The sequence below is a fragment of the Gopherus flavomarginatus genome, chromosome 8, assembly GCF_025201925.1.
Source record: "Gopherus flavomarginatus isolate rGopFla2 chromosome 8, rGopFla2.mat.asm, whole genome shotgun sequence".
NCBI classification, from domain to species: domain Eukaryota; kingdom Metazoa; phylum Chordata; order Testudines; family Testudinidae; genus Gopherus; species Gopherus flavomarginatus.
In genome coordinates this window covers 1,417,931-1,440,928 of record NC_066624.1, presented here as the reverse complement: position 1 = coordinate 1,440,928, position 22,998 = coordinate 1,417,931, and the positions used below count along the sequence as shown (strand labels likewise).

The 22,998-nt window shown below is 59.4% G+C and overlaps 1 protein-coding gene across 1 annotated transcript; it reads left to right on the top strand.

The window, feature by feature from the left end:
• The first annotated feature begins 3,621 nt into the window (after positions 1 to 3,621).
• Positions 3,622 to 22,998, top strand: GDPD2 (glycerophosphodiester phosphodiesterase domain containing 2). Its single transcript, XM_050964943.1, has 16 exons — positions 3,622 to 4,210; positions 7,727 to 7,888; positions 9,391 to 9,494; positions 9,717 to 9,810; positions 12,646 to 12,705; positions 13,742 to 13,840; positions 14,401 to 14,494; positions 15,326 to 15,471; positions 16,243 to 16,325; positions 18,433 to 18,583; positions 19,220 to 19,435; positions 20,686 to 20,837; positions 21,074 to 21,221; positions 21,386 to 21,468; positions 22,052 to 22,080; positions 22,555 to 22,998. Exons 2-16 carry the CDS (start codon positions 7,772 to 7,774, stop codon positions 22,605 to 22,607), a joined length of 1,629 nt encoding a protein of 542 aa, XP_050820900.1. The 5' UTR covers positions 3,622 to 4,210; positions 7,727 to 7,771; the 3' UTR covers positions 22,608 to 22,998.

Below are 22,998 nucleotides of genomic sequence, written 5' to 3'. Positions count from 1 at the left end.
AGTGGTAAATGTGCTGGAGAGTAGGGATAGGATACAGAGGGAACTAGACAAATTCAGAAGATTAGGCCAAAAGAGATCTGATGAGGCTCAACAAGGACAAGTGCAGAGTCCAGCACTTGGGATGGAAGAATCCCATGCACTGCTACAGACTAGGGACCGACTGGCTAGGCAGCTGTTCTGCAGAAAAGGACATAGCGCTTACAGTGGACAAGAAGCTGGCTATGAGTCAACAGTGTGCCCTTGTTGCCAAGAAGACTAAAGGCATTTTGGGCTGCATAAATAGGGTCATTGCCAGCAGATTGAGGGACATGGGTGAGGCTCATCTGGAGTACTGTGTCCAGTTTTGGGCCCCACACTACAAGAAGGATGTCAAAAAATTGGAGAGTCCAGCAGAGGGCAAAGGAAATGTTTAGAGGTCTGGGGCACATGACTTACAAGGAGAGGCTGGGGGAACTGGGATTATTTAGTCTGCAGAAGAGAAGAGTGAGGAGGGATTTGATAGCTGCTTTCAACTACCTGAAGGGGGTTCCAAAGAGGATGGATCTGGACTGTTCTCAGTGGTAGCTGATGACAGAACAAGGAGTAATGGTCTCAAGTTGCAGTGCAGGAGGTCTAGGTTGGATATCAGGAAACACTATTTCACTAGCAGGGTGGTGAAGCACTGGAATGGGTTACCTAGGGAGGTGGTGGAATCTCCTTCCTTAGAGGTTTTTGAGGTCAGGCTTGACAAAGCCCTGCCTGGGATGATTTAGTGGGGATTGATCCTGCTTTGAGCAGGGGATTGGACTGGATCCCTCCCGAGGTCCCGCCCAACCCTGATACTCTGTGTTGCTAGGCGCTTGTGAGCAAAGGAGGCGGCAGAGCAAAGCCAGGCGGGAGCCCTGGGAGTGGGCTCCCTGGCGGGGGGGGTCTGTCCCCCCGCCGGGGCACAGGGGACGCAGACAGGACAGAGGCAGGCGGCTGAGCGGGCGAACACCCCGGCCTGGCACGTTCCAAGGGCGGCTGGGAGCGGCCGGGCAGCGCTGGGGGCAGCTCGCGCACACGTGCCCCTCCCCTGGCCCAGGCCCCCGCTCTGTCCATCAAACACGGGCAGCGGGAGGGGCCCCGCCGCGCTGAGCCCTGCGCGCTCGGCCCCGCCTCTCTCCCTGTCCCGGGACCCCCGCGCTGCCCCTCCGCCAGCCCGAGCGGCAGCGCCCGCGGCTACCGCGAGGGGGAGGAGCCATGGCCGGGGCGAGGCGCGGCAGCTTGGGGCTGGGGGCGGCGCCGGCGGGAAGCCCGGCTCTCAGGCCGTGCGCCATTGTGACTCGTGACTATCGCGAGACTGGCTCGGCGAGGTTTTGCGTCTCACGGGCTCCCGGTTCTGCTACCGTCCTCGCTTTGCCCTTATTCGAAATGGCCGCTGCTGCCCTCTGACACGGGGACTGAGGCTACAGGCTGCCCTCAGTCAAGATGGCTGCCAGTCCCAGAAGGCTCTGCGCACGGCACTGAGGCTGCCCCCAGGAAAAATGGTCTCCATCTCCCGCCGCTCCTAGGGGGCTGAAGCCAGGCCGGCCTCAGGGAAGATGGCTGCCGCCAGCGCTCCGTGAGGAGCCGGCTGACACGCTGTAGAACGGCCTTCCCCGGGGTGACCGAGCTCCAGGCCTTTCTCCCAGGCGCCTGAACCGCCCGAGTTTTATGGCCAGGCAGTTGCTCTGGCGCCCTAGGAGGGGCCCTCATGCAATAAACCATAGAGTAAAAGGGGCGCGGGCAGAGTAACCCCAGAGCAGTCCCTTTAGCAGGAAAGAGCCATAGAGCTGAAGAGGGTTGGGCGCGCACCCTCTCGTGGCTGGCGTGCGTCACTGCAGCTCAGCCGCTCCCCGCAGCTGTCTTCCCTTTGTAACCGCAGGGGTAGCTCTGGGTGGGTAGGCTGGATTCCTGGCTGCACACCCCAGGCAGCACCACCCAGCTCCAGGGGCTGGCTTATCTGGGCATGCAGCTTCGCTCTCTTCAGATGAAAAGTGAGGAGTCCGGTGGCACCTCAAGGACGTACAGATTTATTTGGGCATAAGCTTTCATGGGTAAAAAACCCACTTGTACAGATGCAGGCATTATTATACAGATACGACTCCCGTCTCTGCATGTGTGGGTATAATAACGCCTGCTGCTGTACTTTTCACTCCATGCATCTGTACAAGTGGCTTTTTTACCCATAAAAGCTTATGCCCAAATAAATCTGTTAGTCTTCAAGGTGCCACCAGACTCCTCAGTGTTTTTGTGGATACAGACTAACCTGGCTACCCCCTGATACTTCTCATCAGATGGGTGCTGGTGACCCGCTTTTGTGAGCTCTGGCCTCTGGGTGCACTAGGGGTATGGGGGTGAGCCTGTGTCCATGCAGACAGGGACAGTGACTGGCAATGGTGGGAGAGAGCCGTGCAGGCCTGGGAGCGCCTGGATTCCCAGCCTGAAAACCCAGTGTGTGTAAACAGGTGACTTCCTGTCACTATGCAATGGGGACAGGCTGCTTCCCTGAGGCTGCTAGTGCAGGTAGTCCTACAGTTGAGCTGCCCTAGGAGATCCATTCCTGACCTGTCTGGTAAAGGCAGCGGTGCCTGCCGCCAGGATTACTCAAGGCTGCAGGGGGGCTGTGGTAACAGCCGCTGCTCAGCGGCCTGAAGAGACATCGGTTGTTCAGTGCATTGCCTGGCAGGGCCAGTAACAGTCTGTAGTTAATGGGTGAACTCCCTTCCCTCCTTCTACTAGTTCCTCCCCAAGAGCATGGCCTGGCCTGGCTCTCCCAGCCATTCACATCTGCACAAAGTGGGTGTGAAAGCCCCAGAGCAGAGGGAAGCTGTTCACATTCACTCTGTATGGTGGGGGGTTGGGGGCAGAGCTGCGGGGAATCCAGCTGGGTTCTTTCTTTGCCTCCGGGTTTCTGAGCCTATAGGCTGCACGCAGGGCCCAATTTCAATCTCTTTTCCTCCTCTTTTCAAAAGAGCTAGAAACAATTTTTTTACAAACCCAAGCTGTGTTCTTCTGCAGTCACATGACCCCAGGTGCTGGCGCTTTTCGAAAAGCGCCAACTGTTGGTGTGAGCCTCGAGAGCCAGCAGCACTGGAGTGCCAGGGCCGGCTCCAGCGCGCCAAGCACGTGCTTGGGGTGGCTTGCCGTGGGGGGTGCTCTGCCGGTTTCCGGGAGGGCGGCAGGCAGCTCCGGTGGACCTCCCGTGGCGTGCCTGTGGAGGGTCTGCTAGTCCCACCGCTCCGGTGGAGCATCCGCAGGCACACCCGCGGGAGATCCACCAGAGCCGTGGGACCACCGGACCCCCCGCAGGGAAGCCTGCGGGAGGTCCACCGGAGCCGCGGGACCAGTGAGCAGCAGAGCACCCCCCGCGGCGTGCCGCTGTGCTTGGGCAGCGAAATTGCTAGAGCCGGCCCTGCGGAGTGCCTACGCTGAGCACTTGTCTCCAAGGACAGCAGCAGGGACCAGCATGAGCCATGGGCTCCCTGCATGGCCATGTCAGCAGAGCCCACCTGGGTGGGAGGCAGTCCCAGGGAGTGGGGAGACAGGAGGTACAGAAACTGAGTCTTGGCCAAGGCCCCTCCATGGAATGGCAGCGTTAGTGCAGACAGAGGGGGCCGTTTCTGGATTGCCTTGGCCTCTGCGCTGGTCCCCCCGCTGCCCTCCCCTGTCCCTCCACAGAACTGAGCTGGGGGGGGGGATGCAAGTAAAGAGCCTAGTGCAGCCCCAGCTGGTGCCCCTGTTTCCTGAAGAGGGCTCAGCCTAGAGCCATTAGTCTGAGCCTGCCTCTACCACTTCCCCCGGCCCTCCTGGCATTTAATCTGGCGGGAGCGTGGGCTGCCTGCAAACTCCTGAGTGCTGGGGCTTGTCCCGCTCCCCCTGGGGCCCCTTGGCCGGCAGCCCTGGGAGTGAGTGACAGGCCCGGGGATGGGACAAAGGCATTCTCCCCAGCCCTGCTGCCCCCTCAAGCTTGAGTCCTAACTGCACCACTGCTTCCCCTCCCCCTCCTCCCCCAGGCAGCCTGGCTGCTTGCCCCGGCCTGTGAGTCAGCTGGGAGCAGCCCTGGAGGTGGCACTGCCTGGGAGAGCTGCACACCTTGGTGCAGGCGAGAGGAGGCAGGGATCCCAGGGCTCCGGAGCAGGGAGAACAAGGGACAGACCTGAGTCCCAGCAGGCCCCACCTCCAGCAGGGAGAGAGAAGGCCAGAGCAGGTATTGCCCCATGCCGAGAGGAGGGGGTGCACTGTCCTGGGGGGCATGGGCATGAGCAATAAGGGGCTTCCCCTGCAGTGGGGGTAGGTTCCTAGGGAGAGAGGAGGAGCAGGACTGGGGCTGGGGCATGGATTTGGGGCAGATGAGCACCACCTTCACTCAATGTGGGCAGGTGGGAGCAGGGCACTGGCTGAGCGCCAGAGCTGTGCTGTGCCAGCCGGGCAGGGAGCTCAAGGCACAGGTGGGTGGGGACCTGTGGGCAGTGCCTGGCATCAGCCCAAATGAGGGGTGACTGGAGCAGCCTGCCTGACCCCCCACAGTAACGGCTTCCTGGGGGGCTCTGATCAGCACAGACTGCACATGTATCCAGCCCATCCTTGGCACCGTGCGTGGCCCCTGGCATCCTCTCCAGGGAGTGTGTCAGCCGGGGGCTGTGGCTGCCCAGCCCTGTGACATGCCTGGGGCTCCTCACAAGAGCCAGGTGCTGGGGAGCTTCACACCCTCCACCCGCATGTGGCCCCAGTCCCAGATCTCTGCCAGCCGGGGTGGACCATGCCCCAGGACAGCCAGCTCCAGTAGTGAGACCCCCGCCCCAGCTCCAGCATGTCTGTGAGCAGGATGCTGCCAAGTTGGAGACTGTGCTAGCGGCCCCTTGGCTGCTGGGGCTTGGGGGGACTCCACTGGGCTTGGATTCAGGGCTCTTATCCTGGTGCCTCTGCACAGCAAGGGTGACGCATCCCAGCTGAATCTGGGGTGTCCAGTAGGGGCCTGTTGGGCTGTGACTAACCCCCTAGTGCGCTGTGTGCTCCTGAGCCGTGGTGCTGGGACAGGGACTCCTGCGTGCTCTGCTACACTCTGGCGCACGTCCTTCGGGCTGTGCTGGGAAGTGCGTGGAGGACACGGCTAAGATCCCTGATCTCCATGAAAGTGGCCGGGGGCTCAGAGCATTTTCCTGCTGCTGCCTGGGCTGCAGAGGACAGAGAAATGCCACCTTGGCTAACAACCCTCGGAGCATTTCCGACACCAGGGCGTAGCTCCCCTGCTGCGCAGCGCTTCTGCCGAGCTCTCAAGCAGGGGCACTGGGCAGGGGTAGTAGCTCATGCGGTCCCCTTTCCCTGGCGTCGGTGGGTTGGGCACTGCCCCAGTGAGCACACTGCAGCCAGGCAGGCCTGGTGTCCCTGCAGCCAGCTGCGCTCACTACCCTTTGGCCTGTGGGGAAGGGCCGAGCCACTGATGGTGTCAAGGATGCCCCGGTGTGAAGCAGCGCTTGGTACTCATAGGCTGCAAAGACCATGGCAGCGTGGCTCTGGGCCAGATCGCTGCATGGGTCTCCAGCGAGAGCAGCTGGGATTTAACAAGGTGGGAGAGAGTCCTCAGCGAGGGCCCAGCCAGCCTCTGCAGCCTCCCCCACCACTGCTCTGCCATGCACCCCACTCCTGGGATGGGCTGCACCCCACCTCTGCTCCTGCCCCTTGCCCTGAGCATCCAGCCCTGGGTCTGCTTGGTTGTGCCCTCTTGTGACAGCCTCTTGGAGACGTCGGCTGCCGTTTCAAAGCTCTGGCCTATACAGCAGCCTGCAGAACTGGGGCTTGAGCGGCCGGAGGGCACCTGGGACTGGCCAAGGCAGAGGCTGCTCAGGGCTGTGGCTACCTGGCACAAGATCCCTTGGCTATTGGGTTGCTGCTGGCTGAATGAGCCCTGGCTGTGGGGGCTGGGGGTGCAGAGCAGCAGCAGGGACAGGGTGGAGTAGGGAGCCCCTAGCCCTCTCAGTCCCTCTCTGCTCAGCCCTGAGCCTGCCAGAGTACCTGCTGGGCTAATGCACGTGACAGCAGCCTGTGTCCTCAGCCCCTGCTCCTGGAGCAGCCTGCTGGCAGGAGCCATGCTGGAGGCCAGTGGGTCTGTCTCATTTGGGCAGGGGATGGGGTCAGGACTCCTGGGTTCTAGTCTCTGCTCTGGCTGGGGTCTAGAGGTTAGAGTGGGAAGGAATGGGAGTCCATCTCTGCCCCAAGTCCCTCTGTGACCAGTGGAGAATCACTTGAAGCCTCCGTGCCTCACTTTCCTTCCTGCACAAAGGGGTAGCCCTGCAGAGGGGGCTGTGAGGGGCCAGGCAGGAATGCCTGAAAGGCTGGGGAGACGCTCTGAGCACAGGTCTTGCAGGTGGGTTAGCTCTGTGCAGCAAGTCAGCAGCTAGGATTCCCTGACAGCTTCCTCCAGCTGTGCAGCAGGATCCCTGCTCCCATGGCAAACACTGGCCAGCACTGATGGGGTGGGGAGGGCCTCCCACCCTGAAACCAGCACCATGCCCTATGGCTCAGGCTGTGCGCTTCCACCAGCAACCTCCCTTCCCCTGCCTCGTGGCCAGAGCAATCCTCCTGGTGCAGGACAGGGGCGATTTCCCCTGCCCTGGGACATGGTGCTGCATGGGAGCTGTGCCTCTTGGGATCCTCCTTCCTACAGCTCCAGCTGCTCGCCAGCCCCCCAGGCTCCCTCGCCGCCCTACCCCCTTCCTGTCCTTCATTAACAAAGGGTGGGCAGCAGGGACTTGGCCCAGGACAGCCCCACAGCTTCCCTGCCACTGTCCCTGAGCCCAGGCGCCTGCAGCACCCACCTCCTGGTGCAGGGAGCCCAGCAAGTTCATGGGGCACCCTGGCAGCTGGGTGGCACGTGGCTATATCCAGCTGGCTCCCAGTGCCCTGCAGAGCTGAGGAAGGAGGAGCAGGCGTTGGGGCCTGAGGGGATCCCAGCTCCCTTCACTTGCACAGAATGAACCGCCAAGGCAGAGATGCCAGGCCCTCCCAGGCAGCCCTGCCCCAGTGCTCAAGGCAGCTGGGAACGGCAGCTGCTGGCTGGGAAGTGGGACATTGGGGCAGCTGATGGGGCCGCTGTGAGTGTCCCTCTTTGGGTCGGGGGGGGTTGGTGAGCATGCAGGGTGGCTGCCAGAGCCCCCTGGTGACATGCAGGGAGCTGTGACTGTTGTGGGAGAGCCAAGGGGAATGGCAGGGGCCTTGGCGTGTCCGAGGGCCAAGGCATTTGCGCACATGGGCATGTGCCCTGTGAGCGCACTGAGCCCAAGGCAGTGCTGGCAGGGGCCCTGCAGACAGACCCTGCGGGGGTGGAGGCGGGGAGGTTCAGTCATCCCCAGGAAGATCCAGCCTGGGCCCAGGCAGGGGTGCTTCGGCCTTCCTCTCACTCCCCATGAGATCCTCCCTACCGCGGCTGACGCATAAAGCTCTCCGCTCCCCCCGGGCATGGGGTGGGCACGGCTCCATGCTGTGCAGCTGGCTTGGGCTTGCTGAGCGTGGGGGGCGGGAGGGGCAGCCTGCTGAGCTGGTTAGGCTGCACTGGGTACGTTCCTGTTTGCCTTTTGGCCTGGCGCCCATCCTCTGCGTTTCTGCCATGCACCTGGGGCAGCTGGCTGGCTGAGCCCCGCAGCGATGCCCAGTCACTGGGGCCATGCAGGCCCCCAAGCGCCAGGCTGCCCGGTCCCACCCTCCCATGTGCTCTCTTCCCCTGCAGGAGTCCTGACCCCCCAGTGCAGTACTGGGGACACAGACCTGCCGCATGGCGAAGAGCCCCGGCTGCTGCCCTGGCTGCTGCCAGGGCTGTGCCACCTGCCTGCTCGGCCTGTACAGCTGCCGCTGGGCCAAGAACAAAAGGAAAGGCCTGAGAACCACCAAGGTGAGCGGGTGGGAGCAGAGCTGAGGTTGGGCCCTTGGCCTGCCCCTCCCACCGTGTCAGATGGGGAGAGCCTCAGCCTCCTGCTCATCTCGGGGTGAGGGGGGGACTGCATCTCCCTGGCCACTGCAGTGCGGCAGGTGTGGGGCAGGGGCTGGGCAGGCCCTCGTGGCCCAGGCTGTGGGCGCTGGGCAGCAAGCACACCTGTCCTCACGCCCATGGGCAGCTCTCAGTGGGGCACAGGGCAGCAGGTGCATTGCCCCAAGGGGGGCACTCAGACATTCCCCTCTGCTCAAGGCATGGAGCCCTGCCAGGGCTGGGAGCATCGCCAAACGCTGGGCCGGGGGCGCATGGCCCATCCCATGCACTGGAGCCAGGGGGTCAAGGCTCCTCCAGTATGGCTGCATTTCCTGGGAGCAGTGGTGATGTCAGACTTGCTCCCAGCCCTGCTGGGCTCCTGCACCCACCCCGCACTGCAGACAGCCCACAGCCTCCTGCGTGTGCGAGGGTCCCCAAGGCCCTGCAGTCCTGTGGGGCAGGGAGATTCCAGGAGCTTTGCAGGCTCACAGGGGGGCCTGGGAGCCTCTGAGGCCTCTAGCTCCCATGGGTGGGGCTGAGTAGCAGCTTGTCCCATCTTGTTAGGAATTTGAGAGCAAACCCTGATTTGAAATGTGCCCCGCTTGGCAGCAGCAGCTCCCTGGGCATGGGGCACGAGGGGCTGGCCTGAGCCCAGAGGACACCTTCTCTGGGTCGGTCCCTGCTTACACTGCTTGGCTAGGGCACCCAGGCTGCCAGCACGCCCACATGTACCTAGTAACAGCACCGGAAGCTCTGTGCTTCCACCCAGGGTGTAACGTACCTGGCAGCCGCACAATTTGTATTGGGCCGGGCCGGTTCTGAGCAGTGAGCCCTGGGGAGGCCAGGGGCATCAGTTATGAATGTAAAAAACTTACTTGAGCCCCAGCCCCTCTTCCGTTGCACAGGGCGCTGAGGCAGCAGGGAGGGGAAAGACTGGCCCAAGGTCACACAGTGAGTCAGGGAGGGGCTGAGAATAGAACCCAGGAGTCCTGGCCCCTGCTGTAAGGACTATTCCAACACTAAGTTGTTTGAACCCCCACTGGTTCTTATGGGACTCCTGTGTCTGTGCCTGCTCCATTCGGGGCCGTGGCTCCATCCTGTCCTGCTCCGGCCTGTCCCCAACGTGGGTAAAGCATGGCATCCTGCGGGTGGTGATCACCACCCTCTTTCCGGGCTTGGGGGAGGTCCTGGTGCCTCTTCCCGCTGTGCGTGGGAGCAGGGAGAGCAGAGCACAGAGCCAGGGAAGCAGCTGTGATGGCCTCTGGCACACGATGGCTGACACCCTGGCAGATAGGCATGGGGCCAGGCTGCCCTGGGCTTTCTTGCAGACATGCTGCATGCTCGAGTGGCTGATAGCTGTGCTGGAGGGGCCAGGGCATGGCTGGTAGGAGCCCTGCAGTCTCTTATGTGGCCTCTTTGGTTTTCAGTGCGACTGTAGCTGGTTCTTCTTCCTCTTCTGCGTCTGCCTCTTCGCACTCGTATGGCTCTACCATGCCCTCATCATCCTCAATGACTTCCACAACTTCAATGAGTGAGTACCCCTCCCTGCCCCCCACTGTCTGTCTCCTCCCTCCCCCAGCGCCTGGCACCTCCTTTCCGCGCCTCCCTTCCCCACCCCCCACCGTCTTCCTCCCCACCCAGTGCATGGCACCTCCCTTCCCACCCAGCGCATGGAACCTCCCGTCCCCAGTCTGTGCCTGCCCCTCGTGCCCCCAGCACCCAGCCTCGTCTGACTGTCCCCTCTGCTTGGCAGGTTCTTCTTCAGACAGACGCAGTGGTGGGTAGACTGGTCCCTGCCCCTGCTCGGAGTCACGGTGCTGCTGGTCACATATTCGGCCCTGCTGCTGGTAGGTCCTGCTCTCTGGGGCCCTTGCTGAATCCTGCCTGCTGGAGACACTGCTCCAGATCTGCTGTGCTGAGCTTGCTCAGGTCCTCTGCGTTTGGAAGCTTCTGAACAACCCGACTGGCCCGGGAGCTGGGGCCCTGGCAGTCTGAGCGGGGCCCTGCTCTCTGGGATCAGAGTGTTCCAGGAGGGCTGCTGGGCAGGGGCTCAGGAGCTGTCCTTGCAGGAAGCCGGAGAGGTTATCCTAGAATCATAGGAGTGGAACGGACCTTGAGAGGTCATCTAGCCCAGTTCCTTGCACTCATGGCAGGACCAAGGATTACCTAGACCATCCCTGACAGGTGTTTGTCTAACCTGCTCTTAAATCTCCAGAGACGGAGATTCCACAACCTCCCTAGGCAATCTATTCCAGTGCTTAACTACCCTGACAGGAAGTTTTTCCTGATGTCCAACCTAAACCTCCCTTGCTGCAATTTAAGCCCCTTGCTTCTTGTCCTATCCTCAGAGGGTAAGAAAAGCAATTTACCTCCCTCCTCCTTGTAACAACCTTTTATGTACTTGAAAACTGTTATCATGTCCCCTCTGTCTTGTCTTCTCCCAGACTAAACAAGCTCAGTTTTTTTTTTTCAATCTTCCCTCATGGGTCATATTTTCTATGCCTTTAATCATTTGTGTTGCTCTTCTCTAGACTTTCTCCAATTTATCCACATTCTTCCTGAAATGTGGCGCCCAGAATTGGACACAATATTCCAGTTGAGGCCTAATCAGCATGGAATACAGCAGAAGAATTACTTCTCGTGTCTTGCTGACAATACTCCTGCTAATACAGCCCAGAATGTTTGCTTTTCTGCAACAGCATTACACTGTTGACTCATATTTAGCTTGTAGTCCATTCTGACACCCAGATCCCGTTCCACAGTGCTCCTTCCTAGGCGGTCATTTCCCATTTTGTATGTGTGCAACTGACTGTTCCTTCCCATTTGTCCTTACTGAATTTCATCCTATTTACATCAGACCATTTCTCCAGTTTGTTCCAGATCACTTCTGAATTTTAATCCTAATCTTCCAAAGCACTTGCAACCCCTCCCAGTTTGGTATTGTCCACAAACTTTATAAGTGTACTCTCTATGCCATTATCTAAATCATTTATGAAGCTATTGAACAGAACCGAACCCAGAACTGATTCTTGCAGGACCCCACTCATTATGCCCTTCCAGCATGACTGTGAACCACTTAATAACTACTGTCTGGGAACGATTTTCCAACCAGTTATGCACCCACCTTATAGTAGCTCCATCTAGGTTGTATTTCCCTAGTTTTGTTTGAGATGGTCATGCGAGATAGTATCAAAAGCCATACTAAAGTCAAGCTATACCACATCTACTGCTTCCCCACCATCTACAAGGCTTGTTAGCTTTCTTTGACAGGGTATCAGGTTGGTTTGACACAATTTGTTCTTGACAAATCCATGCTGACTGTTACTTATCACCTTATCTTCTAAGTGTTTGCAAATTGATTCTTATTTATTTGCTCCATTATCTTTCCGGGTACAGAGGTTAAACTGACAGGTCTGTAATTCTCCGGGTTGTCCTTTGCTCTTTTCCAGTCATCTGGAATCTCTCCCTCTTTGAATTTTTAAAGATCATTGCTAATGGCTCCAATATCTCCTCAGTCAACTCCTTGAGTATTCTAGAGTGCATTTCATCAGGCCCTGGTGACTTAAAGACATCTAACTTGTAATTTTTAACTTTTTTCCTATTTTAGCCTCTGATCCTAACTCATTCACTACGTTAGCTGTCCAATCGTCACCAACCTGCTTGGTGAAAACCAAAACAAAGTCGTCATTAAGCAGCTCTGCCAATTCCACATTTTCTGTTATTTCCCTCCCTGCTACCTCGTTGAGTAACCAGCCTGCCCTGTCCTTGCTCTTCCTCTTGCTTATAATGTATCTGGTAGAATGTTTTCTTGTTATCCTTTGTGTCTCCAGCTAGTAAATCTCCCTGGGATTTTACCTACCAACTCCCTGAGTTTGCTAAAGTCACCTTCTTGAAATCCATTGTCTTTATTGTGCTATTCTCCCTCTACCGTTCCTTAGAATCATGAACTCCACCATTTCATGATCACTTTCACCCAAGCTGCCTTCCACTTTCAAATTCTCAACTAGTTCCTCCCTTTTTGTCAAAATCAAATCTAGAACAGCCTCCCCCCAGTAGCTTTCTCTACCTTCTGAAATAAAAAATTGTTGGATAATCTGTGCCCTGCTGTGTTTTTCCCAACCGATGTCTGGGTAGTTGAAGTCCCCCATCACCACCAAGTCCTGAGCTTTGGATGATTTTGTTAGTTGTTTAAAAAAAGTCTCATCCACCTCTTCCACCTGATTAGGTGGTCTGTAGTTGACCCCTACCATGACATCACCCTTGTTTTTTTATCCCTTTTATCCTTACCCAGAGACTTTCAACAAGTCTGTCTCCCATTTCCATCACAACCTCAGGCCAAGTGTATACATTTTTAACACCTCCTCCCTTTTTTCTGTGCCTGTCCTTCCTGAGCAAGTTGTACACATCTATACCAATATTCTAGTCCTGTATTACCCTACCAAGTCTCTGTGGTGCCAGCTATGCCATAGTAAACAAACACAACTAGCATTTCGAGTTCTTCCTGCTTATTCCCCATACTTCTCACATTAGTACACAGACATGTCAAATACCGATTTGATTTCCCCCCCCGTCCCAGTTCTGTCTTCTCTCCTTTATCCCTGCTCTAACAGCTCATGCTCCCCCCAAATTCCAACCCTTCTCCATGTATTCCAGCTCCAGCATCTCCCTTGTTCCTCTTGCAGGTTCTCGCTCTGTGCCTGCAGCTCTGTGGCCAGCCCTTGAAATTGCATTGTCTGCACAAGGTAAGGGCCAGCTGGCTCCTGCCCCTGACACTCAGTGCATCCTGCACCATCCATCCTGCTCCCCCAACCAAGCATCCAAGCCCTGCTCCAGCGCCTCCACATCCATAGGGACGGGGTTTGTTTCTCCTCTCGGGGGGGTGATAGCTGCTCCAGGGGTCAGACCTGGGAGGCCCCCTGCAGTGGACCAGACCCCCCCCAGAGATCTCACTTTTCCTCCAGCGTGATCCATGAGGCTTCACTGGCCCCTTAGGCCCAACCCCTGTGGCTCTAGCCCTCCTGCTTCACACTGTGAGGTCTGGTCAGCCAGTGCCGCTGAGACACACTCCTGGGAGAGACTGGGACCTTCTGCAGGGGTCAACACACTCAGCCAGGATCCTTAGTGACGCTCCAAGTGGGGCCAGCTGGAACACATGGGCAGGCCCAAGGTCAGTGCAGAGCTGAGGGCTAAAGCCCAGCCCATCCAGGCTAATCCAGACCCAACTCCTTCCAGGCCCCAGCTCTTCTCTCCCTAGGCCCTTTTGCTGGGGGATGGCATGGAGAGGTGGGGAAATCCTCTCCCTGTGTCGCTACACATCTATGTCCTGGAGACGGGGTTCGCTGTCATCTTCTCCGACTCCCCACTAATGCGGGGTCGGCCTCAGTCAGTCTTTTTCCACTGAGGCATCCCAGGTCAGACAACCAGGTGATATTCATCCTGCTGTCTCTTAGCCTGCTCTGAGAGTCAAGAGTCCTGCCCCCAACCCCTCTCGCACTGGGTAACAATATGAAATAGGGGAAACCGAGGCACACCGTATTCACAATAATATTACAGAACATTCCTCTGCCACAGGGAGTCAAGCTCAGTGTTTAACCCAGGGCAGCCGGGCTCCAAGGGGGGAGGGGCCCAGCATATGCAGGGTGACGGCAGGAGCAGGGACCCCAGCTGCAGGGGTTGGCTCACCCTGTCCAGGGGCGGTAGGCCCCAGCAGGGTCCCTGGCTGCTCTGTGGTGTCAAAGAGGCACCTGGTGCTAACTGTCCCATGCCCTGCCCCCTCAGTGCCTGCTGATCCTCACTGCCCTGGTCGTGGCCGCAGGCTTCGTCGCACTCGATGTGAAGTGGGCTGAGCAGTGGCAGAGCGCGCGCATCTCTCTGCAGGTGAGAGCAGAGGCAGAGCCCTTCCCGTGACCCAAAGGCGCTTCCTATGGCAAGGGGGAGGGGATCCCCTGGCCTTGCCACCCTGTGGTTAGCCCCAGCCCTGGTGAGGTTTGGCTGATTCTCTCGACAGGCCTGTCTGTCTCCTGCAGCTCCCCTCCACAACGGGCCCTGTGTTGGTCCAGGCTAGGGCCCTCCAGGGGCTCACACTGAGCGCCAGGTGCTGCATGGCTCCAATGAGAATAAATAGCCACTCCCAGAGCCCTGAGGCAAAGCCGCCTGGCTCAACCACCTCCCAGAACCTGTCCCTCCTCCATTCACTTCTCTTGGTGTGGTGACCTCAAACCCAGCGATGCCAGCTGCTGGGCAGTCCAGAGGGCCAGGGCCAGGCCCAGCCCAGCAAGGGGGAGCCCTGGGGGGCTGGCTGTTCCTGGCAGCTGCAGGGAAGCCTTATGCGCGGGGTGGGCTGCTGGGAGCCTAAGGCTCAGGGTCGATGTGTCTGGGAGTGTGGAACCGGGGTTTGTAGCTGGGCACTGAGTGGTGCTGGTGTGTCTGCCCCACAGGCGACTGGCCCCTTCCTGCACATTGGAGCCGTGGCAGGTGTGACGCTGCTTGCCTGGCCCATGGCCGACTGCTTCTATCGTACTCGCCGTGCAGGTACTCCTAGGCCCCGGGGTGCTGAGCAGGGGTGGGGCCATGGGGACTCAGCTTTTGGGTCACTTCGCCCTCCCCCATGCCTCCCCTCTGTGCTGAGCAAAGGCTTATCTGCATCCTGCCCCTGGCATGCAGCTGCCCTGATGCCATAGCCCTGCTGAGCTGTGGTGCCTGCTCCCCAGGGCTGTACCCAGAGATGGGCTGTAAACACTGTCCCAACAGGACCCCAGACCTGTCCCTGCACTGCATCACCTGAGGATGGGCTAGTGCCCAGCATTTGCCCTGAAAACCTAGGCTGGGAGGCAGCTCTCCCTTTGTTCTGAGCCATGCAGGGTCTAGGACACACGGCAGGGGGTTCCCCTCCCCTTTAGTACATGCACACGCTTCCTAGCCAGGACCTCCATGGGTCAGCCCTTTTATACTGGGAGGTCTGCAGGGCTGGGGCGGCTGTGGCGTGACAGTTGGGAGCCCCAAACGCTAGCGACCATCTAGGCAGGGGCTATGTGGAAAGCGCCATGGCAGGAAGGGTCTGTGCAGGCCCAGCTGTGCAGCGCTGCTTGGTGCCCAGAGCCTCTCCAGGCTGGGGCTGGCCATGCCTAATCAGGCGGCTTGGCACAGTGCATGGTGGCCAGAGGCACCTCAGAGCCCCTGACTAAGGGCTGGTCTGCAGGGGGAAGAGGGGGGACCTGTCGCTCCCTATTCTTGGGCAGGGGTGGAGAGCCCCCCCAACACACTGCAGGGGGAGCAGCCCTGGCTAATCCCTCCCCACCTCCAAGTGCCTGCGGTGAGGCTGTCCCTGACCGAGATCTGCCATGTCCGTGTGTCTGTCTGCAGCCCCCAAGGTGCTGCTACTGCTGGTGTATTTTGGTGTGACAACTGCACTGTACCTGGCTCCCCTGATGATCTCCTCGCCCTGCCTCATAGAGGACAACCAGCTGCCCCCCAAACCAGCGCTGTCTGGGCACCGTGGGGCCCCCATGGTGAGTAACCTGTGCCCAAGGGCAGCTGCCCATCTTCCCCCCTGCCTACAGTGGGCATGAGCCCTCCCTGCTCGGCCTGGGAAGCACCAGCTGCCCGCAAGCGCTGTGCTTGGGAGGGACAGGTTACAGCCCTCAGCGCAGGTGGCTGGTGTGTGTGTGTGTGTTGGGGGGGCATGCCCCTGCCCTGGGTCCCAGAGAGCAGCGTCCCCTGCTCACACTTCCAATACAAGAAGCAGGTAACCCCCAGAGAGCCATCTCCAGTCTCCACAGACCAGCGCGGGGAGTGGAGTCCTTGCAGCCTGCCCTGTGGATAGCCAGGCTGGACAGGGTGTTGGGCATGGTTGGGAGGGGTTGAGGCAGCCCTCGGGATTGAGGTCTCTCACATGGGGCCAGAGCTAATTGAGACGTGTTTCTTCTGGGTAGAACTTAACCCCAGCCCTGGGCTCCTGCCCCCTGCAATACCCCCTCAATCCCAACCTGCAGTCCCTCTACTTGCCAGCACTGCCCCCCACCCCGACTCCTGCCTATGCCCCTCAATCCTGCCCTGCAGCCTCCTGCTATCCCAGCCCTGGGTCTCTCCTAGGCAGATCTGTGGATTCAGCTACTTCCTGAAATCCCACCACTGCCTTCGATCAAGTCCAGCAAAGTCACTGCATGTTCGAGTCCACAAAATTCGAACCCAGGACTCAGCACAGTGGGGCAAGCACCTGATGTGTTGCACCCCTGTCCCTCCCCAGCTTGGTTTGCATGTGCCATCTCTCCCTTGTCTAGCTGGCTCCAGAGAACACCCTGATGTCATTCCAGAAGTCAGTGGGCTGTGACGTGCGTGTGTTTGAGACTGATGTCATGGTGAGGTAAAGCAACACCCGGGGTCTCCAAGGGGAACGTGTGCTCGGCTCAGCTGCCCCAGCTCCCTGAGCCCCAGGCCTCTGCTCGCTGCCCCTTCTGGGATGAAGGGGACAGCTCCATGCTAGGGGAGGTGTCTCCAGGCCCCAGCCTGGGCTTTGCGAGTCCCTCCTCTCCCAACCCCTCGCCTATCTCCCCCAAAGGAAGCTGAGCCCAGCTGCCTGGTGCTTTGGCCTTGTGCCTCACACTGCTCAGTCCCCACTTCTTGGGGAGAGACATGGGGCTCCCCTCCTTGGCCTTCAGGGCCAGATTAATCTTTTGTGGGCCCCGGGGCCAAACATATTTGTGGGCCCCCATGCAGTCATTGTTCACTAGTGTGAAAATTTCATTGTGTTTTTCGGATCCTTTCCGTTAGCTGCATTTTCATAAGACTTCTGGTCTGGTGCTTCCTTTTAAAGAAACAAAACTTAAAAAAAGAATGGCTACTGAAAATAGCAATTCCAGTCCTAGTTAGCACTGGGAAGACCCCAGCATTTGCTGCTCAATTTTATTCTACTTTTTCCTACAGCAAGTTACAGTGGATCAGTATATTTGATTTGGGAGAAATGAAATAACAGCTCCCCAAATTGAGCTTGAGCACTCCTGAATTTTGAGGTGTTGAAATCTGGAAGGCAGGTGCTAGATTCCCTTTCTGAATATTAGCTATATCTGGAAAGGAAAAGTCAATTTCTGCTTCCATGGCTCAGGAGTGGAAATCCTCCTACGTGCCTGGTACTGCATCTAAAGCTGCCCAGATCCAGTAGAGCCTCCCCTCCTTACTTTTCATTTTAACGTCTCCTAGTGGGGTCCACATACCTCCCTTGCTAGGCTTCAGATAAAGATGCACTGTCCATTCATTCCACCCAGCTCCTTCTCTGGAGGCTGCCAGGCGAGGTCACGCCAGTATCCCTAATCCAGTCTGGGGAAGTCCTCTGAGGGTGCTAGCTTCTACTTAGGGTGACCAGATGTCCTGATTTTATAGGGACAGTCACAATTTTTAGGTCTTTCTTATACAGGCTCCTATTACTGCACCCGCACCCCCACCCCCGTCCCGCTTTTTCACACTTGCTGTCTGGTCACCCTACTTCTACTCCTTGAGCACACTTGTTCCCCATTCACAGGGTCACCCCCTTCTAGCAGCCAGCTGCAGTACATGGGGTCTCTGCTTCTCCAATCCCTTCCCCTCCCTTCCTGTGGCTAGCTGCCAAGGGAATGCTGGGAAATGTAGTTCCTTCCCTGCGCCAGGGCCGGCTCTCTAGGGCCCCGTGGGGTCTCGGCTCCCAGGCTGGATCCCTGCTGCCGCCAGGACTGGCGCTAGTATTTTTAGCGCTCTAGGTGCACGGCCATTTCTCCGCCCTGCGTGCTGGTCCCGCGGCTCCGGTGGTAACCTGCCGCAGTCGTGCCTGCAGAGGGTCCCCTGGTCAGCGGCTCCGGTGGAGCTGCTGCAGTCGTGACTGCGGGAGGTCCACCGGAGCCACGCGAGCAGCCGACCGTCTGCAGGCACAACTGCGGCAGGTCAACCGGAGCTGCCTGCCAGCCCCTCCACCCCCCCCCGGCAAAATGCCGCCCCCCAATAATCCTGGCGCCCTGTTCTCCTCTGTGCCCTCGCTCTGGGGTCTGAGCAGCTGCTCTGCCATGCTAGTGACGGGCAGTGAGCACTGGAGGGTGCTGTAGGTGCGAGGGAGAGCTGGGAGATGGTGTTGAAGGGCTAGTGTGGGAGGCCAGGGCCCTCGGGCCAGCTGTGAATGGAGTGAGGGTGGGACCTGGGGAAGAGTCTGTGAGTGACCAGCTGCTGCCGTTGCAGGACCATGTCACCCTGCAGCACCCAGCACTGACTCCAGCTATGTCTGTCTCTGGCTCTCCGCCCCATGAGGGATCAGTCCCAAACGCAGGCGTTGGGGAGTGGACTCCCCTATGGCCCATGTACTGGGACATTGCATGGCAGAGGGGGGGGGCTGCTAGGCTGATCCCTGGCAGAGGTGCCAGGGTGCTCAGGCTGGGGGCGGAGGAGTGCGAACAGCCCATGATGCTGCATTAAGCAAGATCCTAACTACCCCACCCCCTGCCCCTTGCCAGTGCTGATGGGATCCCCTTCCTCATGCACGACGAGACACTCACCCGGACCACCAACGTGCAAGAGGTGTTCCCTGCCCGGGCCACCATGAACGGCACAGCCTTCAACTGGACTGATCTCCAGCAACTCGACGCCGGCAGCTGGTTCCTGGAGGTCAGGCCCCCCTCTTCGGGGCGTGGTAGGGCTGCTGCATGTCCTGGCCCTGCGATACCCTGCAGAGGACTCTGCCCTGCTGCACTGATCCAGGCTGCTCTTGGCAGAGCCCTGGGGCCAGCCGCTCAGAGCCCTCCCGGGGTTCCCAGGCCCTGGAGAGTTTTTTTTGCCTCTGCAGACTATAGTGCCTCTCTCCGTGGGGTGGGGGTGGGAGTGGGGGTTACAGCTCCCAGCTCTCGAAGGTGGTGACCGTCCAGAGGCATGGGGAAGGCTGGCTGGGAGGGATCGGGCTCCTTGAGCAGCAGGATGGGGTGAGCTGTTCCCTGGCTGTGCTGTTTGGCTGGGCTCAGTGCCTGCCTACACAGTGACGCTTTGGTTCACCCCTAACTGCTGAGCTGCTCTGGTCTCATGCAGGTGGCAGGATGAGCTGTTCTCCCTCTGTGCCCTCGCTCTGGGGTCTGAGCAGCTGCTCTGCCGTGCTAGTGAGGGGCAGTGAGCACTGGAGGGTGCTGTGGGTGCGAGGGAGAGCTGGGAGATGGTGTTGAAGGGCTAGTGTGGGAGGCCAGGGCCCTGGGACCAGCTGTGAGCACTGCCCCCCACGCAGGGTAGCCACTGACTCTGGCCTGTCCCTTTCAGAGGAATCCATTCCGCTCGGCGCAGGGCCTCTCCAGCGAGGCGCGAGTCCAAGTGCGGGCACAGAAGATCCCGTCCCTGCAGCAGGTGCTGCAGGAGGCCAAGCAGCACAACGTCTCCATCATGTTCGACCTCCGGCCCGAGAACCACACGGACTACCAGAGCTTTGTTAACGTCACCGTGGAGACCATCCTCCGGTCGGGCATCCCGCCGCAGCTGGTGAGCCTGGTGCTGCCCCTGGAGTCTGAGGCAGCTGGAGCAGGGAATAGCTGAGTATCAGGGCCAGATGTCCTCCCACGGGGGTCCCTGAGCCTGCCCTTCACCAGCAGTGAGCTCCCCTCCCCATGGGGCAGATCAGACCCATCTGTGCTCTAGTCTAGTCTCCCTGAGCATGCTCAGCATCTGCCCTTGCCATGGTCCCTGAGTGCCCCAGCATGGGCTCTCTGTGGCACAACACCCCACACGTCACACACGCGATGCCTGGGCAGGTCCTCACCTATTGCAGGTCCATGATAGGCTGCCGGCTGAGCTGCTGCCCTGTGCCAGTTCCTAGTGGCCTGGGGTGCTTTGCAGTATGGTTACTGTGCAGGAAGAGGTGTAAACCTGCTGGGAACTCCCTGCTCAAGTGCCCCTCCCCCATGTGTAAACAGGGACCCAGGAGAGCTGTGGCAGTGAGCCAAGCTGGTGAGGAAGCAGGAAAATCAACTAACAAGCTGCCACCTTCGTACCCCTGCTGCTACCACACCCTGCAGCTCCATGGCTGCCTGACACTACAGCCTCACTCATTCCCTCCACCACTAGCCCCAGCCCTGGGCACTGGATGTACATGGCCCTGCCGAGACCAGCCTGGCATCTGGCTTTGCTGCCCCTTCCTGCTCCTGCTCACCAGTTAGGGGAGGAATTATTCATACAATGCTCTGTTTAGTGTTTACTTTGCAGACACAACATGCCCTGGAGTAAGGGGCCTATGGGCTCTCTGCCCAGTGGGTGCCCTCTGCCCATGACTAGGGCACTGGAACAATGTGTGCAGTGGGAGGGGCTGAGAGCCATTGAACCAAACTGTAAACCTTGCATATGAGGGAAAGCACGCCAAGCCGGGGGTGCTGCAGCCCTAGTACCAGCACCTGTGCCCAGGACTCGCTGGGTGCAGGGGCTCTGAAGGGGTTGTTAGGGCTCTGAGCCAGCCCGAACTCCCGGGCACATCTTGGCTGGTCCTAGCTGGCCGCCATCATGCCTCGTCCAGGTCTGTCACTCCCAGACCTGCTGGGGGAGACTCCCATGGCAGGTAGCCTGATGGGGACTCTGCTGGGGCCAAGCACCGGATGGGCGCACAGAGATGGGGCTGGGTAACAGCTTCCACTTGGATGTGCATATCCGTGTGGCTGGCCCTGCAGCCTGGGTCCCAGAGCACAGCGAGTGCCCCCTGGTCTCCAAGCTCACACCAGGCCTGATTTTCCCCCACCCCCCAGATTCTCTGGCTGCCCGACGGGTTCAGGGAACAGGTCAGACAGCAGGCACCAGGATTTCAGCAAATCTACAGTCTGAAGAGCAGCTGGAATGAAACAGAGTCTCCGCTGCAAGTGAACCTGCCGTACCAGGACATCAGCACAGAGCAAATTGGGTGAGAGCCCCTTGTCGGGGTGCAGAGCACAGAGCAATGGCACCTCCTCAGCCCTGCAGAGGCGAGTCTAGCCCCCACTGTGGCCACGTACACACCCTGACGCCACAGCTGGCAGTAGGGCTCGAACCCAAACACACAGGTCTCACCCCTGAGCATGGGGAGCGCTTGGTGGGGGCCAAGATTTCCCAGGTCCTGCTGGCCTGTGTCACACTGATGAGGCTCCTTCCCTTCCGCAGCCGGTATCGCCAGGACAACATCTCCGTCAATCTGTACGTGGTCAATGAGCCCTGGCTCTTTTCCGTGCTGTGGTGCGCAGGGGCTGGCTCCGTCACCACCAACGCCTGCCAGGTGCTGAAGGAGATGAAGCGTCCCCTCTGGCTGCTCGTAAGTGAACCTACCCTGGGTGGCGCTGGCAGATGCCTGCATGCCCTGGGCCCCCTTGGCCCATCAGCACTGCCACACCCTAGCAAGGGGGTCAGGGGGAGCTGCCAGGGCCTGTTCTGCCGGGGTCCCCATTGAGCTACTCATCCTGTCTTGTTGCCTTGCAGCCCCACAGCACCTACGTGATGGTCTGGATTGTGACCGACTGCGTCTCCTTCCTCCTGATCCTCTCGGCCTTCCTCCTGCTGCAGTAAGTTCAGCCTCTTCTGGGCTCCCGTAGCTGTCCATGGCATTGGAGGCCCCGCGTCTGCTTCCCTCTGGGTGAGCTGTGGGGTCTGCCTGGCCAGGTGCTGCTGCAGTCACCCATCCACCCTCTGGATCTTGGGGAGCTGCTCTGCAGCGCTGAGAACCCACTTCTTCTGCCTTGCACTGCACTAACCTGGGACACAGCAGGCTTAGGGGGAGCTTTCCTCCCTGGCCTCTGCTGTGAGCCTGGCCCTGAGCCGCTCCAGCCCACTGCTTTGGGACTTGCTCACAGCTAATTGGCCCCACCTATAAGCTGAGCAAGGTGGGCCTGGTATGGGAGCCCTCCAAGGGGACTCAAGTGACTCCATTGCCCTGGAACCCTCCATGGCTCATTACGGTTTGCAGGAGCTCCTGTCCTGTTCCAGCCATGGCAGAAAGGCCTCAACCAACTCTTGTGTTCAAACCAGGGTGGCCAAGTGATGGGGCAGAGCCCTGGGGGAGCCCTGGGAGTGGGCTGATCTCCCTGAGGCAGGGCCTGAATGCTGACTCGCTCTCCTGAGTGAATTTCAATCCTGTTTGCTTTCCAGGAAATGCTCCAGGAGAAAAGAATCAGCAGGTAATGGCCCCTGCTCCCTGCCCCACTCCCCTTTAAGTCTCTCTCCTCTCCACGCCCTCTTGCTGCTGGTCTTCCCCTCCCTCTTCCTCTCCGATCACTGTCTCTCTGCTCACCTGCAGGGCCAGGCCCTTGCCAGAGCTTAGCTCCCAGGGGCTCTCCTCACCCCAGGCTGGGGAGCTTTCAGGGGGCTCTGCCAGCAGGACAGCCTGGGCCCAGAGCCTAACTCTCCTGACAGAGGGACCCACGCACACACACACCCAGCCCTGTGGGGAAAAGGGGAGGGAGCCCCGCCAAGGGAGCTCCCATCCTGCCTGCCTGCTTCCCTAGCAAGTGCAACTCCCTGAGATCAGGGGGGCCAGGCAGTGCCTTCTGCCGCAGCAGCTGCCTCCCACCCCACGGTTGTTGCTGGGATGGGGCAGCCGTGGGGAGGGCAGAGGCTCCTGGAATGACCCTTTCTCCCATTTGGTTCCCCAGGGTCCAAGACAGATGTGCTGCTAACGAAGATCAACAGCCTCATGCAGGAATGACGCCCAGCCCCCGCAGTGCCTGGTGGTGGAGGGGTTTGAGCGGGGCACAGGTGGTGTTTAGCAGGAAGTGCCCAGACTTGCTCCTGCCAGCCTTGAATGTCCTTTCCTCTGCAGGGCCCTTTCCAGAAACCCTCAGTCTCTGCCCTGTCCTGCAGTGGGCTGGGGCCGGGTTTATCCTGCCCCCATGGGCACATCTCCCCTGCAGGTCAGGGGCCTGTGCAGAAACCCCCTGGGTGATGGGTCTGTGTCCTACAGTAGACAGGCATGTGTTCACCTCTCCATGGGGGCAGAGCTGGGGTTGGACACAGATCTTGGCCTTGCAGCCTCCTGGGGCTGTGGGAGCAGATACTGTCTGGAGACTCCTCACTCAACCAGCTGGGATTCTCCTTGG

Bases quoted from the DNA above. Each gene is read 5' to 3' on its own strand.
- GDPD2 (XM_050964943.1), top strand. From the start codon at position 7,772: ATGGCGAAGAGCCCCGGCTGCTGCCCTGGCTGCTGCCAGGGCTGTGCC. The intron at 7,889-9,390 runs GTGAGCGGGTGG...TTTGGTTTTCAG, and splicing joins AAGGCCTGAGAACCACCAAG to TGCGACTGTAGCTGGTTCTT. The intron at 9,495-9,716 runs GTGAGTACCCCT...TCTGCTTGGCAG, and splicing joins GACTTCCACAACTTCAATGA to GTTCTTCTTCAGACAGACGC.